The 17651-nt window shown below is 55.2% G+C and overlaps 2 protein-coding genes across 4 annotated transcripts; both read left to right on the forward strand.

Annotated features, from left to right (window-relative positions):
* Positions 1 to 1199: 1199 nt before the first annotated feature.
* Positions 1200 to 4618, forward strand: LOC131704855 (uncharacterized). Its single transcript, XM_059006514.1, has 6 exons — positions 1200 to 2741; positions 2830 to 3143; positions 3254 to 3437; positions 3522 to 3745; positions 3832 to 4322; positions 4410 to 4618. Exons 1-6 carry the CDS (start codon positions 2734 to 2736, stop codon positions 4602 to 4604), a joined length of 1416 nt encoding a protein of 471 aa, XP_058862497.1. The 5' UTR covers positions 1200 to 2733; the 3' UTR covers positions 4605 to 4618.
* Positions 4619 to 9913: 5295 nt separating this feature from the next.
* Positions 9914 to 12400, forward strand: LOC131704821 (uncharacterized). Of its 3 annotated transcripts, XM_059006512.1 has the most exons (9): positions 9914 to 10046; positions 10185 to 10723; positions 10802 to 10982; positions 11070 to 11293; positions 11377 to 11448; positions 11527 to 11684; positions 11796 to 11843; positions 11946 to 12053; positions 12141 to 12400. In XM_059006512.1, the coding sequence occupies exons 1-9, from the start codon at positions 10000 to 10002 to the stop codon at positions 12390 to 12392; spliced, it is 1629 nt and encodes a 542-aa protein (XP_058862495.1). In that variant the 5' UTR covers positions 9914 to 9999; the 3' UTR covers positions 12393 to 12400. The 3 variants fall into 3 exon arrangements, with proteins under 3 accessions (XP_058862495.1, XP_058862494.1, XP_058862496.1); XM_059006511.1 differs by having other exon boundaries at positions 11796 to 12053; XM_059006513.1 differs by lacking the exons at positions 11796 to 11843; positions 11946 to 12053.
* Positions 12401 to 17651: the final 5251 nt, after the last annotated feature.

Here is a 17651-nt window from a genome sequence, read left to right on the forward strand (position 1 = left end):
CTGACATGACCATGGGCAGAATTAGCTAACGTGACCAGAGCCGGAATTAGCTAACGTGACCAGAGCCGGAATTAGCTGACATGACCATGGGCAGAATTAGCTAACGTGACCAGAGGCGGAATTAGCTGACATGACCATAGGCAGAATTAGCTAACGTGACCAGAGGCGGAATTAGCTGACATGACCATGGGCAGAATTAGCTAACGTGACCAGAGGCGGAATTAGCTAACGTGACCAGAGCCGGAATTAGCTGACATGACCATGGGCAGAATTAGCTAACGTGACCAGAGGCGGAATTAGCTGACATGACCAGAGGCGGAATTAGCTAACGTGACCATGGGCAGAATTAGCTAACGTGACCAGAGGCGGAATTAGCTAACGTGACCATGGGCAGAATTAGCTAACGTGACCAGAGGCGGAATTAGCTGACATGACCATAGGCAGAAGTAGCTGACATGACCAGAGGCGGAATTAGCTGACATGACCAGAGGCGGAATTAGCTAACGTGACCATGGGCAGAATTAGCTAACGTGACCAGAGGCGGAATTAGCTAACGTGACCATGGGCAGAATTAGCTAACGTGACCAGAGGCGGAATTAGCTGACATGACCATAGGCAGAAGTAGCTGACATGACCATAGGCAGAAGTAGCTGACATGACCATAGGCAGAAGTAGCTGACATGACCATAGGCAGAAGTAGCTGACATGACCAGAGGCGGAATTAGCTAACGTGACCATGGGTAGAATTAGCTAACGTGACCAGAGGCGGAATTAGCTGACATGACCAGAGGCGGAATTAGCTAACGTGACCATGGGCAGAATTAGCTAACGTGACCAGAGGCGGAATTAGCTGACATGACCATAGGCAGAAGTAGCTGACATGACCATAGGCAGAAGTAGCTGACATGACCATAGGCAGAAGTAGCTGACATGACCATAGGCAGAAGTAGCTGACATGACCATAGGCACAGTTAGCCTACATGACCATGGGCAGAATTAGCCTACATGACCATGGGCAGAATTAGCTAACATGACCAGAGCTCCGATTAAAAGTTACCTTCTCCTAAGGGGACATATTTGCTATGTGTGGCCTAGCGGGAGTTCCAGGAGGTCCCCGTCAACTCGTGGCTTACTCCCTTAATGCAAATATATGTCAGATACACTGGGGAGGTAGGTGCATATTACTAGGGGCACGGCATTTCGATCAAAAAAATTTTTCTAAGTCAGGACGGAGGTTCATTCTAAGGGCACGAGCGACCGATCGAAGCCGTGTGGGAGGCCCTGCACCCCGGTCAGGGTCCCCCTTCACCCCCTGGCGGCATCCTCCCCTGGAAGTCTGCCCGATGGCCCCCTCCCGCGTCTGGCGCCGGTTCAGGCCGGGCTGGAGGCCCCGTTCCTCGGGCTCAGGACCGGGCTAAGCCCCCTTAAGGACCTGGCCAAGCTCTGGTCATGTTCAGCCCTAAGCTCTGGTCATGTTGTTGGAACGGGAGGCTAAGTTCTAGCAAAGCTCTGGTCATGTTGTTGGAACGGGAGGCTAAGTTCTAGCAAAGCTCTGGTCATGTTGCGGGAAGGGGGAAGGGGGGGTTGACCCCCCGTGCCCGGGCGCCCGTTCATGCGGGCCTGGAGGCTCCCATTTCCGGCTCGAGACCTGGGGTTTGCGCCCTTGGCTCCTCCGTGCGTTCCCTTTCAGTCTCTGGTCATGTCTACCTTCTCCGGAGGTGATTTGGGAGCCATGGTCATGTTGAGAGGAATTTTCGGAGGGAAATCCCTATCTTTAACATTATATGACCAGAGTCCGGACTTTTTCGGCTCCGTCAGAATCTAAGTTTTCAAAAAAACATGGTCATGTTCCCTATCTTTAACATTAGATGACCATGGCCACCTCGGGGCCGTTTGTGGAAGTCTGCCGAGGGCAGAGGCGAAAAGGGGCTGCGGGGCGGCGGCGACTCCTGTTCCCAAGGACCCGGGCCCTCCCTCCCTTCAGTTTCCCGTGTTCAAGATACAATGGGGGGGTCCGCGGAGATTTCCATCGACAAGGTTTTTTGATCAAAATGATTTGACTAAGTCAGGACCCGAGGTGTCAGAATGCATGTGAAGGACCCGTTTGGAGCCGTTGTGTGGCGTCCGTGGCTGGGCAGGAGTTGACGGGATTCCTCCTTGTCTTCCCGGATGTAATTTCTCACTTTGTGCAAGGGTCTTTCACACCCTACCGCGGACTGGGGTGAGCGGAGTTGAGTTTGGTCGCCACACCATCACTCTCTCCGTGGAGGGGAGTCCAAGGATTGGGCCAAATGCTTGCGCCGTCACGGTGTACGCTGAAGCCCGTGGATGAGGTTCTCTTTCTGGGCAAGATGTGAGTGCGCGCCGCTGCTGTGGCCATTGAGGGGTGGTTCACGGCCTTGGCGTCTCCACCTCCTTGCCCGAGACTTGGGGCCGAATCCTGGGTGCTCGGTTGTGGACACGTCCGCGCTCTGTGTGGACGGTTCCTCTCCAGCTCCTTGGGTGTGAGTGCGTGCCCCACCTGTGACCATTGAGGGGTGGTTCACGAATTGGTCACGCCCCACATTCCAGAGAGCCTTGCCCCTGACGTAAAGTGGCAGCCGTAAATGACGACCATAAAAGGCCCGCTGGGTGAGAGTCTCTCATTTGTCTTTGGCAGTGGGAGCGAGGAGACGTGCATGGAATCGATCCAAGGAATCCTACAAACGGAGTTGACCGGAGAGAATCCTACAAATGGCAAAGTAGGTGTTGACACGCATGAATATGGGCTGATTACGGCGATTGTATTTCGGGCACTAATGTTGGCTTTCTGCTTGTTTGTATTCACAGACTGAATGGGAAGTTAGACTGCCCGATACAAGGGTCCCTCAGTCGGTGTTTTGTCCGCCTAGACAGGCACTTCGAACGCATTAATGGTTTGATGCGTTTGGACCCATCTTGCCCAACCCTTCTGTCTGAGGCAAAAGGTCGGCAAGTTGGGGGCTCCCCTGCGGACGTGCCTGGGGCTCCGCCTGCGGACGTGCCTGGGGCTTCGCCTGGGGACTCGCCTGGGGCTTCGTCGGGTTCCTCCGAGTCTGGTTCCGAGTCTGGTTCCGAGGGCCATCCCTGTTGTGGCCGTTCCCAGCGGCCCACAACGCCTGACCGTGAGTATTGAGATTGCCAATGGTATCAGCGGGGTTGATGTTGGTGAATAACCTGTGATGACCGATGACTTGCCCTCATCTGATCTGATCTTGTTGTTCCTTTGCCACAGCTCCATGTCTACGGCTGTATCTCCAATTCCTCACTGGCCGTCAACCCTCTTCCAAGAAGTGGGAAAATTCGCTACAGGCAGTCCAGCACGTGCGCCTGTTCCTTGGGTTAATGGCAGATGCTTCCCCGGGCGAGTCTTTCGCTGACAATCTGGCGTTCCTCAGGGACACCGAGAGATGTCAACTGTGAGTCTGAACCCGTATGCATGGTTAACGTGTGCGCGTGTGCACGTTGAGGGCCTAAACCATTTACCTTCTGTCCCTCTCCAGGTGGTACTCGGAGCTGCTGAAGTCGGGGTGGGCGCCCACTACGGTCCACAGTTATCTGACGGACGTAGCGAGCTTCCTCCGTTACCTCTTGGAGGCCCGACTGCCCAGCGTTTGTGCAAGGAAAAGGCACCTGAAGGCCCTGTTGTTTCTGCTCAATGCATTCCGCAGAGCAGGACAACGTGAGCTCATCCTGCACCGCCAGAAAGTTGCCGAGCTCGGACAACGTAAGTGGTGTTTTTCCGGTGACGGAAAGAGATTCCCATTTGTTGCCCCGTGACCTCTGATGGCTTGTCCTACCATCTCTTTGCAGAACGGTTGATTCCGAAGGGCCACCTCAAGCAATTTGACACGCGTTGCAACAAGCTGATCCCAGATCTCCTCCATCTCGCTGAGACGGGGCTCATGAACGTGGTGCCGACCCTGGTTGGAATGATCTGCGGTAAGCTGATGATCCATAACGGTCACCGAAGGGGCGTTCTGATGAACATGACGGCCGGTGAGGTGGAGTGTGCCCACCACCACGATAATCAGTTCCACGTACGGGTGTACGATCACAAGACAGCGGCAAAATACGGTGCGGCTGTGTTGGTGGTTAGCGCCAGAGAGCACGGTTGGTTGCTGAGATTCTCCGTTCTCAGAGCCACTCTCCCTGGGTACCATCGCCATCCGCGTTCGTTTTTTTTCACCGGCGGCGGCAAACCGGTTGCAAATATGGGCCGTCATCTCAGTAGAGCGTGGGAGGCCTGCGGTATTGGCAAGAGGGTCACAGCCGGGATGATTCGCAGTGCTGTAGCTACATATGTGAGTATCACCGGGGGGAACGTCTTAATGGTAGTGATGTGATCACTATCGGAGATAACCCCCCCTTCTCTCTCTCTCTCCCAACAGACTTGGGCTACTCACGGGGAGGTGAGCAAAGTGACCGTCTCCCGGCACATGACCCACAGCCTGCAGACCCAGGCATCGTTCTATGTCCACGATGAGGCTCCCGCTAACCATCAGCAGGCTCGGCGTCTGATCGAACAGAGCCTGGATATCTGCGAGACAGATCCTTTGCGAAGCCCAGAGATGGGCTCGGCCTGATGGAACTTCGTTGACCCTAGTTTAGGGTTAGGGTCACACTCGTTTCCGTGCTAAAGGTCTTGTTTTGTAGCTCGCAGTAATACCTTTCCAGCATACCTTGATCCTGTGGTTATTTAAATATTAATTCAAAAAAAAAAAAAAAACCTGAACGGGACGTTTTTTTCGCCAAATGTAAACGAAACCTATTTAAGGTCGTTATTTAGTGTAGCAGTCGAATAAAAACTCGAGTGCGGTGTTGTTCTGTAGCTTGCAATCATACCTATCCAACGATACCTCGTATGAGGTGGTAGCTCCAGGGGTTATTGAAATATTAATTTTAATGTGATTCCCATTGAAACGTATAGGCGTTTTCACCAAAAACGTAAGAAACAGACACAATTGAATAAAAAACTCTGTTTTTCAACGGATTGGTCTCAACTTTGGTACACAATTGCTACCTACTACCCTGATACAGGAACTGTTTGAATGGTTTCTCTAGCCCTTACTGTTCCAGAGAAATAAAATAAAAAAGAAGTGAATTTGCATCTGCCAGTAATCTTTTTATTTTTTTTCTTATCAATCAGTTTTTGCAGGATTCATTACAAGGCCACTGAATACTGTTAGAGACTAATTCTCTGATACTACAGCCATTTAAATGGAGCTTCTATCTGGTCGCACAGCCGAGAAACACTTAAAAAGGTTCTGATCAAATGTGCTGCAATCTCTCGGTATGAGTCCATCTAAGGCAAGCTGCTGCATTTCAACCAAAAGCCCCATAAACCTGTGCTTCTACATTTATTATCTGCATATAATACAGGTACTCTGTAGCAATTTTCAGCCACCTACCACATTCGCTGATTCTTTGAGAGCCTGCCAAATTGTTACAAATGACCCATAGGCTTAAAGCAGCGGTCGCCTTAGTTGAATGGGAAAAAAGCTGAATTTTGTAGGAATCGCTCTAAAAACCCTGGGCTCAGTTACAGGCTGTTAGTCTGATACTACAGCCCTTTGAATGGTGTTTCTACCTGCTTGCATGGCTTCAAAATCCTTCCAAATGTACTTTTTCAAGGGGCCTGCAGTGCACTTAGAAGTGGCATTTAAGGACAGGGGCAGCGTCGGAACCGAAAGGCCCAGCAACCTGTGCTTTTCCACCACTTATCTGCATGTCCTACAGGTACTCTGTAGCAATTTTCAGCCCCCTACCACATTCGCTGATTCTTTGAGAGCCTGCCAAAATTGGCTTAAAAACTCATTAAAATGTACTTTTTCAAGTATTTGAATGGTTGCCGACTCCAATTCTAGGGGCTGCTGCCATCTACTGGTGGAAAATATTTATGACACCGGGGAAGCAAATGCTGTTACTCTTATTTGAATTGCTCTAAAAAATCCGATTTCTGCGGGAATTCTTCTAAAAACACTGCAGGGGACGAGCAAGTGTTCAGCCCGAGCTCGCGGATCTCCAGCCGGGACCCATAACACTCGTGCACCCGGGGGGGAAAGTGCATTTAATGAATTCATTCATCGCTGTTCCGCCGTGCAGCTCCCCGGGGGCGGGGGGGGACGAGCAAGTGTTCAGCCGAGCTCGGGGAACGATAGCCCGGCTTCATAACACTCGTGCACCCGGGGGGGGGGGCGTGCATTGAATGAATTCATTCATCGCTGTAGACCCGGGACGCGGGACCAGGCTAACCGCCGTGCAGGTCCCCCGGGGGACGCCGCAAGTGTTCAGCCGAGCTCGGGGAACGATAGCCCGGCTTCATAACACTCGTGCACCCGGGGGGGGGGCGTGCATTGAATGAATTCATTCATCGCTGTAGACCCGGGACGCGGGACCAGGGCTAACCGCCGCAAGTGTTCAGCCGAGCTCGGGGAACGATAGCCCGGCTTCATAACACTCGTGCACCCGGGGGGGAAAGTGCATTGAATGAATTCATTCATCGCTGTAGAACCGGGACGCGGGACCAGGGCTAACCGCCGTGCAGGTCCCCCGGGGGACGCCGCAAGTGTTCAGCCGAGCTCGGGGAACGATAGCCCGGCTTCATAACACTCGTGCACCCGGGGGGGGGGCGTGCATTGAATGAATTCATTCATCGCTGTAGACCCGGGACGCGGGACCAGGGCTAACCGCCGCAAGTGTTCAGCCGAGCTCGGGGAACGATAGCCCGGCTTCGTAACACTCGTGCACCCGGGGGGGGGGCGTGCATTGAATGAATTCATTCATCGCTGTAGACCCGGGACGCGGGACCAGGGCTAACCGCCGTGCAGGTCCCCCGGGGGACGCCGCAAGTGTTCAGCCGAGCTCGGGGAACGATAGCCCGGCTTCATAACACTCGTGCACCCGGGGGGGGGGCGTGCATTGAATGAATTCATTCATCGCTGTAGACCCGGGACGCGGGACCAGGGCTAACCGCCGCAAGTGTTCAGCCGAGCTCGGGGAACGATAGCCCGGCTTCATAACACTCGTGCACCCGGGGGGGAAAGTGCATTGAATGAATTCATTCATCGCTGTTCACACGGGACGCGGGACCAGGGCTAACCGCCGTGCAGGTCCCCCGGGGGACGCCGCAAGTGTTCAGCCGAGCTCGCGGATCTCCAGCCGGGACCCATAACACTCGTGCACCCGGGGGGAAAGTGCATTTAATGAATTCATTCATCGCTGTTCCGCCGTGCAGCTCCCCGGGGGCGGGGGGGACGAGCAAGTGTTCAGCCCGAGCTCATAACACCCGTGCACACGGGGGGGACGTGCAGGTATTTTTTTCCCCCAGCAGACGGGGGTCCCGGCCTTACACTCGGGCAGCTCCCCGGGGAATGTTAGAGGTCGTCGCCCCCGCTGCTGAGGCGCTAAAGTATCCGACTGCCTGGAGCGCTAAACCGGCTCCGATCGGTCAGAGGGGACCGCGGGGAGTTAGCCGTGAATAGAGCGTCCTGCTGCCTTCTCGCCGAGTCCGAAAATAGCCGAGAGTTAAGCCTCTCCCCGCTGTGTCTTCGGCAAACTTCCGCAACGTCAGGTTGGGCGGGCCTCTGGTCATGTCATGTCATAAATCACATGACCAGAGGCCCGTCCCTCTTGAAGCGGCGAGTGGCTGACGAAGCCACGGCGGGGAGGGGCTTAACTCTCGGCTATTTTCGCTGGCCTTCGGGGCTGCTTCTAACGGGTCTCCGCAGCGGCGCTTGCGCAGGTGTTCAGCCGAGCTCGCGGATCTCCAGCCGGGACCCATAACACTCGTGCACCCGGGGGGGGGCGTGCATTGAATGAATTCATTCATCGCTGTAGAACCGGGACGCGGGACCAGGGCTAACCGCCGTGCAGGTCCCCCGGGGGACGCCGCAAGTGTTCAGCCGAGCTCGGGGAACGATAGCCCGGCTTCATAACACTCGTGCACCCGGGGGGGGGGCGTGCATTGAATGAATTCATTCATCGCTGTAGACCCGGGACGCGGGACCAGGGCTAACCGCCGCAAGTGTTCAGCCGAGCTCGGGGAACGATAGGCCGGCTTCGTAACACTCGTGCACCCGGGGGGGAAAGTGCATTGAATGAATTCATTCATCGCTGTAGACCCGGGACGCGGGACCAGGGCTAACCGCCGTGCAGGTCCCCCGGGGGACGCCGCAAGTGTTCAGCCGAGCTCGGGGAACGATAGCCCGGCTTCATAACACTCGTGCACCCGGGGGGGGGGCGTGCATTGAATGAATTCATTCATCGCTGTAGACCCGGGACGCGGGACCAGGGCTAACCGCCGCAAGTGTTCAGCCGAGCTCGGGGAACGATAGCCCGGCTTCGTAACACTCGTGCACCCGGGGGGGGGGCGTGCATTGAATGAATTCATTCATCGCTGTAGACCCGGGACGCGGGACCAGGGCTAACCGCCGTGCAGGTCCCCCGGGGGACGCCGCAAGTGTTCAGCCGAGCTCGGGGAACGATAGCCCGGCTTCATAACACTCGTGCACCCGGGGGGGGGGCGTGCATTGAATGAATTCATTCATCGCTGTAGACCCGGGACGCGGGACCAGGGCTAACCGCCGCAAGTGTTCAGCCGAGCTCGGGGAACGATAGCCCGGCTTCGTAACACTCGTGCACCCGGGGGGGGGGCGTGCATTGAATGAATTCATTCATCGCTGTAGACCCGGGACGCGGGACCAGGGCTAACCGCCGTGCAGGTCCCCCGGGGGACGCCGCAAGTGTTCAGCCGAGCTCGGGGAACGATAGCCCGGCTTCATAACACTCGTGCACCCGGGGGGGGGGCGTGCATTGAATGAATTCATTCATCGCTGTAGACCCGGGACGCGGGACCAGGGCTAACCGCCGCAAGTGTTCAGCCGAGCTCGGGGAACGATAGCCCGGCTTCATAACACTCGTGCACCCGGGGGGGAAAGTGCATTGAATGAATTCATTCATCGCTGTTCACACGGGACGCGGGACCAGGGCTAACCGCCGTGCAGGTCCCCCGGGGGACGCCGCAAGTGTTCAGCCGAGCTCGGGGAACGATAGCCCGGCTTCATAACACTCGTGCACCCGGGGGGGGGGCGTGCATTGAATGAATTCATTCATCGCTGTAGACCCGGGACGCGGGACCAGGGCTAACCGCCGCAAGTGTTCAGCCGAGCTCGGGGAACGATAGGCCGGCTTCGTAACACTCGTGCACCCGGGGGGGAAAGTGCATTGAATGAATTCATTCATCGCTGTAGACCCGGGACGCGGGACCAGGGCTAACCGCCGTGCAGGTCCCCCGGGGGACGCCGCAAGTGTTCAGCCGAGCTCGGGGAACGATAGCCCGGCTTCATAACACTCGTGCACCCGGGGGGGGGGCGTGCATTGAATGAATTCATTCATCGCTGTAGACCCGGGACGCGGGACCAGGGCTAACCGCCGCAAGTGTTCAGCCGAGCTCGGGGAACGATAGGCCGGCTTCATAACACTCGTGCACCCGGGGGGGAAAGTGCATTGAATGAATTCATTCATCGCTGTTCACACGGGACGCGGGACCAGGGCTAACCGCCGTGCAGGTCCCCCGGGGGACGCCGCAAGTGTTCAGCCGAGCTCGGGGAACGATAGCCCGGCTTCATAACACTCGTGCACCCGGGGGGGGGGCGTGCATTGAATGAATTCATTCATCGCTGTAGACCCGGGACGCGGGACCAGGGCTAACCGCCGTGCAGCTGCCCGTGACGTTGCCGAAGTCTTCCGAAGACTCGGGGGTGGGGTGAGCTTAATTCTCTGCTATTTTCGTCGATCCCACGCAGCAGAAAAAACAGCCTCCTTGTTGGCCGCAGCTGCGGGTAATCCCGTCCAACTTCGAATTAAGCAAGCACTGGAAAATGGTCGTGTCCAATTAACAGTGGACTCGTCCATAAGGATATAAAGCCGGATCGTCAGACAGTCATTTACTCTTTCATCAGGCTAGAGCCTGAGACAGTGATGGACACGGAAAAAAACTGCTCTGTTCGCCAGCATACCACGGATAAGTAAGCGTGTTAATGTATTGTAACTTTCTTTCTGTTTGTTAAATACCTTTTTACGTTTATTTCTTAATTTATTTTTTAAAGTTAGATTTTGTGTTTTAATTGAGTGTTTTTTTGTTGTTTTTTTTTTCCTTTTTATAGAACACCCGTAAAGTTAAATTGTCCATTGGAGGGCTGCCATGCCAGAAATATTGCCCGACTGGATCGACACTTGCACAGGATTCACGATATTCAGACAGTCAACCCAGAGTATGCTGCACTCATGTCCAAGGCTAAAGCTACAGTTGACCGAAGGTCCACAAGCAATGTCACTGATAATTGGATGCAGGAGCAGCCGGAGGAAAGACATAAGTCGACCGAGAAAACGCATACTCTCAGTTCAGACCCGGGTGTTCACCAAGAGTCGGCTCCGCCGACTTTAATGCCCTCGGGAAGGGAGCCAGCATGTACAAAAACGCTGCCGACTGTCACGGGGCTGCGACAACAGCTACGAGCCACAGAGGACACCTCGGCAGCTACTGGGACTGGCTCGGTACGCCCAGAGAGTAGCACATCTTGTAGCGGCACATACCTGTCGCCGTCCTCAGCATCTGAAGATGATGATTCCTCCTCCTCCTCCTCCTCCTCCTCCTATACAGAGCATGGACCTTCAAGCCCCGAGCCAAGAAGCCAACGTGACCGTGAGTTCAGACTCTGTGTGTGTGTGTGTGTGTGTGTGTGTGTGTGTAACCCGTTTTTTATTTTCCTGTGCCTTTCAGCCAAAGCGCTTCAGCTGTACCGAGCGTTTCTGTCAGGACCGCTACCCACTGCAAAGGGCCGGGACAACACGAAACAGGCGGTTCAGCATATCCGACTATTCTTGCAACACATGGCCAGGTTACCAGAGGGGCCAGTCAGGAACGACTTGCGGTTCTTGCGCCACGCCTCACGGAGCCAGTCGTGAGTAATACTCGTAAAGTACAAGCTCCATCGACCCCGTCTGTTTAGACAAACCACTGAACGTCCCATGTCCTTCTTTCATTACAGGTGGTTCGATGAGTTGATGAGATCAGGATTGAAACCTACCACGGTCCACAGTTACCTACAGGACGTACTTTCTTTCCTGCGGTACCTGCATGAGGCTGACTTAAGCCACGTAAAACTTTCTGAACGGAACATACGCTCGTTAATGTTCCTCCTCAAATCGTTCAGAAAGCAGGGGAAAAGGCAACTCTCGCTGCACCGTCAATTGGTACAAGACCATGGGCAAGGTATTTCTGCGGTGTTTTTGTTGTTCGTCTTTTTGTGTATTTTATAGTATCGGCTCATGTGTGCATTCATGTCTGTTTCGCAGAGCGGCTCATCCCTAAAAACAAGCTCCAGTGCTTTAACCAGCAATGCGAGACGGCGATACCTGAACTACTTGGTAAGCCTTGCAATGCACACGTACTCGCCTGTCGTCTGGGCGCTCACAGCTGACTGCCTGCTCCCCTTGTCTTTACAGATCTCTGCGAGTCGGCACCTTCCAACGCCTGCACCCTGGTCGGCCTTCTGTGCGGGAGGCTGTTGTTGCACAATGGTCATCGTAGGGGGGTCGTAATGAATATGAGTCTGCTTGACTTTGACGGTGCCAAAGCCTACACGGGGGAGTTCCACATCAGCGTGCGTAACAATTTTAATGTTTGTCGACTACACTTCTTGGGGGCTGCTGCTATCTACTGGTGGAAAATAAGTATAACATTGGGGGAAATTATATATACCCTCTCCCAACAGGTGAGTAACCACAAAACGGCAGCGACCTTCGGGAAAGCGGTGTTGGTGGTGAGCACCCTGGAGCATCAATGGCTCTTGCGGTATGCCGCAATGAGACACAAACTCCCGGGATACAGCTACAAACCAACCACGTTTTTCTTTACCAACAAGGGCAACCCTATCAAGAAGATCGGAAGAGCCATTTCGAAAGCTTGGAAGTACTGGGGGCTGGGAGACGACATTACCACAGGCATGATTCGCTCTGCGGTGGTCACCTATGTAAGAAGGACTTGACCACTGCCCAGTGGTGTTTGCAGCACGTAAAGGCAACTTCACTAACCTGACTCATTTTTCTTTACTCCCTAGACTTGGGCAACTCATAACGAAGTTAACAAAACTGCAGTTTCGAGACACATGGCGCACAGCCTGAGAACACAGGAGAGCTTCTACGTCCATGACCAAGCCCCGGCTGACCACCAACGAGCAAGACGCCTCATCGGGGAGAGCCTGGAGCTTACCGACAGCCTGCCGCCCCTGGTCGCTCACTCTGCCTCCACAGAGGACACCTGTTTAAATGCACCGTCTCAGGATCTGTCTGATTTTAATAAAGTGCTTTAGACTCAAAACCTTGGCTGTTTTCATTGGTCGCATGTTCCTAGCTATGACCCCTGGGCTTGCACTCCCGCACTGGGCTTGTGTCACAGGCATCCATCCCCCTGCCCTGGCCGCGTCCATGGCCGGTGAAAAGGATGGAGCGTCCCAAAGCCCAGCATCCGACTGCGATGCAAGTGCCGTCCCACTCTCCAGCTCTCCCACTCTCCGTTGCAGGCACGCAGCTCCAGCTGTGGCCCATCAAAACTAGTGTGACTCGGATTTAGGGTTAGGGTCACACTCGTTTCCGTGCTAAAGGTCTTGTTTTGTAGCTCGCAGTAATACCTTTCCAGGCATACCTTGATCCTGTGGTTATTTAAATATTAATTCAAAAAAAAAAAAAAAACCTGAACGGGACGTTTTTTCGCCAAATGTAAACGAAACCTATTTAAGGTCGTTATTTAGTGTAGCAGTCGAATAAAAACTCGAGTGCGGTGTTGTTCTGTAGCTTGCAATCATACCTATCCAACGATACCTCGTATGAGGTGGTAGCTCCAGGGGTTATTGAAATATTAATTTTAATGTGATTCCCATTGAAACGTATAGGCGTTTTCACCAAAAACGTAAGAAACAGACACAATTGAATAAAAACTCTGTTTTTCAACGGATTGGTCTCAACTTTGGTACACAATTGCTACCTACTACCCTGATACAGGAACTGTTTGAATGGTTTCTCTAGCCCTTACTGTTCCAGAGAAATAAAATAAAAAAGAAGTGAATTTGCATCTGCCAGTAATCTTTTTATTTTTTTTCTTATCAATCAGTTTTTGCAGGATTCATTACAAGGCCACTGAATACTGTTAGAGACTAATTCTCTGATACTACAGCCATTTAAATGGAGCTTCTATCTGGTCGCACAGCCGAGAAACACTTAAAAAGGTTCTGATCAAATGTGCTGCAATCTCTCGGTATGAGTCCATCTAAGGCAAGCTGCTGCATTTCAACCAAAAGCCCCATAAACCTGTGCTTCTACATTTATTATCTGCATATAATACAGGTACTCTGTAGCAATTTTCAGCCACCTACCACATTCGCTGATTCTTTGAGAGCCTGCCAAAATTGTTACAAATGACCCATAGGCTTAAAGCAGCGGTCGCCTTAGTTGAATGGGAAAAAAGCTGAATTTTGTAGGAATCGCTCTAAAAACCCTGGGCTCAGTTACAGGCTGTTAGTCTGATACTACAGCCCTTTGAATGGTGTTTCTACCTGCTTGCATGGCTTCAAAATCCTTCCAAATGTACTTTTTCAAGGGGCCTGCAGTGCACTTAGAAGTGGCATTTAAGGACAGGGGCAGCGTCGGAACCGAAAGGCCCAGCAACCTGTGCTTTTCCACCACTTATCTGCATGTCCTACAGGTACTCTGTAGCAATTTTCAGCCCCCTACCACATTCGCTGATTCTTTGAGAGCCTGCCAAAATTGGCTTAAAAACTCATTAAAATGTACTTTTTCAAGTATTTGAATGGTTGCCGACTCCAATTCTAGGGGCTGCTGCCATCTACTGGTGGAAAATATTTATGACACCGGGGAAGCAAATGCTGTTACTCTTATTTGAATTGCTCTAAAAAATCCGATTTCTGCGGGAATTCTTCTAAAAACACTGCAGGGGACGAGCAAGTGTTCAGCCCGAGCTCGCGGATCTCCAGCCGGGACCCATAACACTCGTGCACCCGGGGGGAAAGTGCATTTAATGAATTCATTCATCGCTGTTCCGCCGTGCAGCTCCCCGGGGGCGGGGGGGACGAGCAAGTGTTCAGCCGAGCTCGGGGAACGATAGCCCGGCTTCATAACACTCGTGCACCCGGGGGGGGGGGCGTGCATTGAATGAATTCATTCATCGCTGTAGACCCGGGACGCGGGACCAGGGCTAACCGCCGTGCAGGTCCCCCGGGGGACGCCGCAAGTGTTCAGCCGAGCTCGGGGAACGATAGCCCGGCTTCATAACACTCGTGCACCCGGGGGGGGGGCGTGCATTGAATGAATTCATTCATCGCTGTAGACCCGGGACGCGGGACCAGGGCTAACCGCCGCAAGTGTTCAGCCGAGCTCGGGGAACGATAGCCCGGCTTCATAACACTCGTGCACCCGGGGGGGAAAGTGCATTGAATGAATTCATTCATCGCTGTAGAACCGGGACGCGGGACCAGGGCTAACCGCCGTGCAGGTCCCCCGGGGGACGCCGCAAGTGTTCAGCCGAGCTCGGGGAACGATAGCCCGGCTTCATAACACTCGTGCACCCGGGGGGGGGGCGTGCATTGAATGAATTCATTCATCGCTGTAGACCCGGGACGCGGGACCAGGGCTAACCGCCGCAAGTGTTCAGCCGAGCTCGGGGAACGATAGCCCGGCTTCGTAACACTCGTGCACCCGGGGGGGGGGCGTGCATTGAATGAATTCATTCATCGCTGTAGACCCGGGACGCGGGACCAGGGCTAACCGCCGTGCAGGTCCCCCGGGGGACGCCGCAAGTGTTCAGCCGAGCTCGGGGAACGATAGCCCGGCTTCATAACACTCGTGCACCCGGGGGGGGGGCGTGCATTGAATGAATTCATTCATCGCTGTAGACCCGGGACGCGGGACCAGGGCTAACCGCCGCAAGTGTTCAGCCGAGCTCGGGGAACGATAGCCCGGCTTCATAACACTCGTGCACCCGGGGGGGAAAGTGCATTGAATGAATTCATTCATCGCTGTTCACACGGGACGCGGGACCAGGGCTAACCGCCGTGCAGGTCCCCCGGGGGACGCCGCAAGTGTTCAGCCGAGCTCGCGGATCTCCAGCCGGGACCCATAACACTCGTGCACCCGGGGGGAAAGTGCATTTAATGAATTCATTCATCGCTGTTCCGCCGTGCAGCTCCCCGGGGGCGGGGGGGACGAGCAAGTGTTCAGCCCGAGCTCATAACACCCGTGCACACGGGGGGGACGTGCAGGTATTTTTTTCCCCCAGCAGACGGGGGTCCCGGCCTTACACTCGGGCAGCTCCCCGGGGAATGTTAGAGGTCGTCGCCCCCGCTGCTGAGGCGCTAAAGTATCCGACTGCCTGGAGCGCTAAACCGGCTCCGATCGGTCAGAGGGGACCGCGGGGAGTTAGCCGTGAATAGAGCGTCCTGCTGCCTTCTCGCCGAGTCCGAAAATAGCCGAGAGTTAAGCCTCTCCCCGCTGTGTCTTCGGCAAACTTCCGCAACGTCAGGTTGGGCGGGCCTCTGGTCATGTCATGTCATAAATCACATGACCAGAGGCCCGTCCCTCTTGAAGCGGCGAGTGGCTGACGAAGCCACGGCGGGGAGGGGCTTAACTCTCGGCTATTTTCGCTGGCCTTCGGGGCTGCTTCTAACGGGTCTCCGCAGCGGCGCTTGCGCAGGTGTTCAGCCGAGCTCGCGGATCTCCAGCCGGGACCCATAACACTCGTGCACCCGGGGGGGGGCGTGCATTGAATGAATTCATTCATCGCTGTAGAACCGGGACGCGGGACCAGGGCTAACCGCCGTGCAGGTCCCCCGGGGGACGCCGCAAGTGTTCAGCCGAGCTCGGGGAACGATAGCCCGGCTTCATAACACTCGTGCACCCGGGGGGGGGGCGTGCATTGAATGAATTCATTCATCGCTGTAGACCCGGGACGCGGGACCAGGGCTAACCGCCGCAAGTGTTCAGCCGAGCTCGGGGAACGATAGGCCGGCTTCGTAACACTCGTGCACCCGGGGGGGAAAGTGCATTGAATGAATTCATTCATCGCTGTAGACCCGGGACGCGGGACCAGGGCTAACCGCCGTGCAGGTCCCCCGGGGGACGCCGCAAGTGTTCAGCCGAGCTCGGGGAACGATAGCCCGGCTTCATAACACTCGTGCACCCGGGGGGGGGGCGTGCATTGAATGAATTCATTCATCGCTGTAGACCCGGGACGCGGGACCAGGGCTAACCGCCGCAAGTGTTCAGCCGAGCTCGGGGAACGATAGCCCGGCTTCGTAACACTCGTGCACCCGGGGGGGGGGCGTGCATTGAATGAATTCATTCATCGCTGTAGACCCGGGACGCGGGACCAGGGCTAACCGCCGTGCAGGTCCCCCGGGGGACGCCGCAAGTGTTCAGCCGAGCTCGGGGAACGATAGCCCGGCTTCATAACACTCGTGCACCCGGGGGGGGGGCGTGCATTGAATGAATTCATTCATCGCTGTAGACCCGGGACGCGGGACCAGGGCTAACCGCCGCAAGTGTTCAGCCGAGCTCGGGGAACGATAGCCCGGCTTCATAACACTCGTGCACCCGGGGGGGAAAGTGCATTGAATGAATTCATTCATCGCTGTTCACACGGGACGCGGGACCAGGGCTAACCGCCGTGCAGGTCCCCCGGGGGACGCCGCAAGTGTTCAGCCGAGCTCGGGGAACGATAGCCCGGCTTCATAACACTCGTGCACCCGGGGGGGGGGCGTGCATTGAATGAATTCATTCATCGCTGTAGACCCGGGACGCGGGACCAGGGCTAACCGCCGCAAGTGTTCAGCCGAGCTCGGGGAACGATAGGCCGGCTTCGTAACACTCGTGCACCCGGGGGGGAAAGTGCATTGAATGAATTCATTCATCGCTGTAGACCCGGGACGCGGGACCAGGGCTAACCGCCGTGCAGGTCCCCCGGGGGACGCCGCAAGTGTTCAGCCGAGCTCGGGGAACGATAGCCCGGCTTCATAACACTCGTGCACCCGGGGGGGGGGCGTGCATTGAATGAATTCATTCATCGCTGTAGACCCGGGACGCGGGACCAGGGCTAACCGCCGCAAGTGTTCAGCCGAGCTCGGGGAACGATAGGCCGGCTTCATAACACTCGTGCACCCGGGGGGAAAGTGCATTGAATGAATTCATTCATCGCTGTTCACACGGGACGCGGGACCAGGGCTAACCGCCGTGCAGGTCCCCCGGGGGACGCCGCAAGTGTTCAGCCGAGCTCGGGGAACGATAGCCCGGCTTCATAACACTCGTGCACCCGGGGGGGGGGCGTGCATTGAATGAATTCATTCATCGCTGTAGACCCGGGACGCGGGACCAGGGCTAACCGCCGTGCAGCTGCCCGTGACGTTGCCGAAGTCTTCCGAAGACTCGGGGGTGGGGTGAGCTTAATTCTCTGCTATTTTCGTCGATCCCACGCAGCAGAAAAAACAGCCTCCTTGTTGGCCGCAGCTGCGGGTAATCCCGTCCAACTTCGAATTAAGCAAGCACTGGAAAATGGTCGTGTCCAA

This window comes from Acipenser ruthenus, chromosome 2 (genome assembly GCF_902713425.1).
Source record: "Acipenser ruthenus chromosome 2, fAciRut3.2 maternal haplotype, whole genome shotgun sequence".
NCBI classification, from domain to species: domain Eukaryota; kingdom Metazoa; phylum Chordata; class Actinopteri; order Acipenseriformes; family Acipenseridae; genus Acipenser; species Acipenser ruthenus.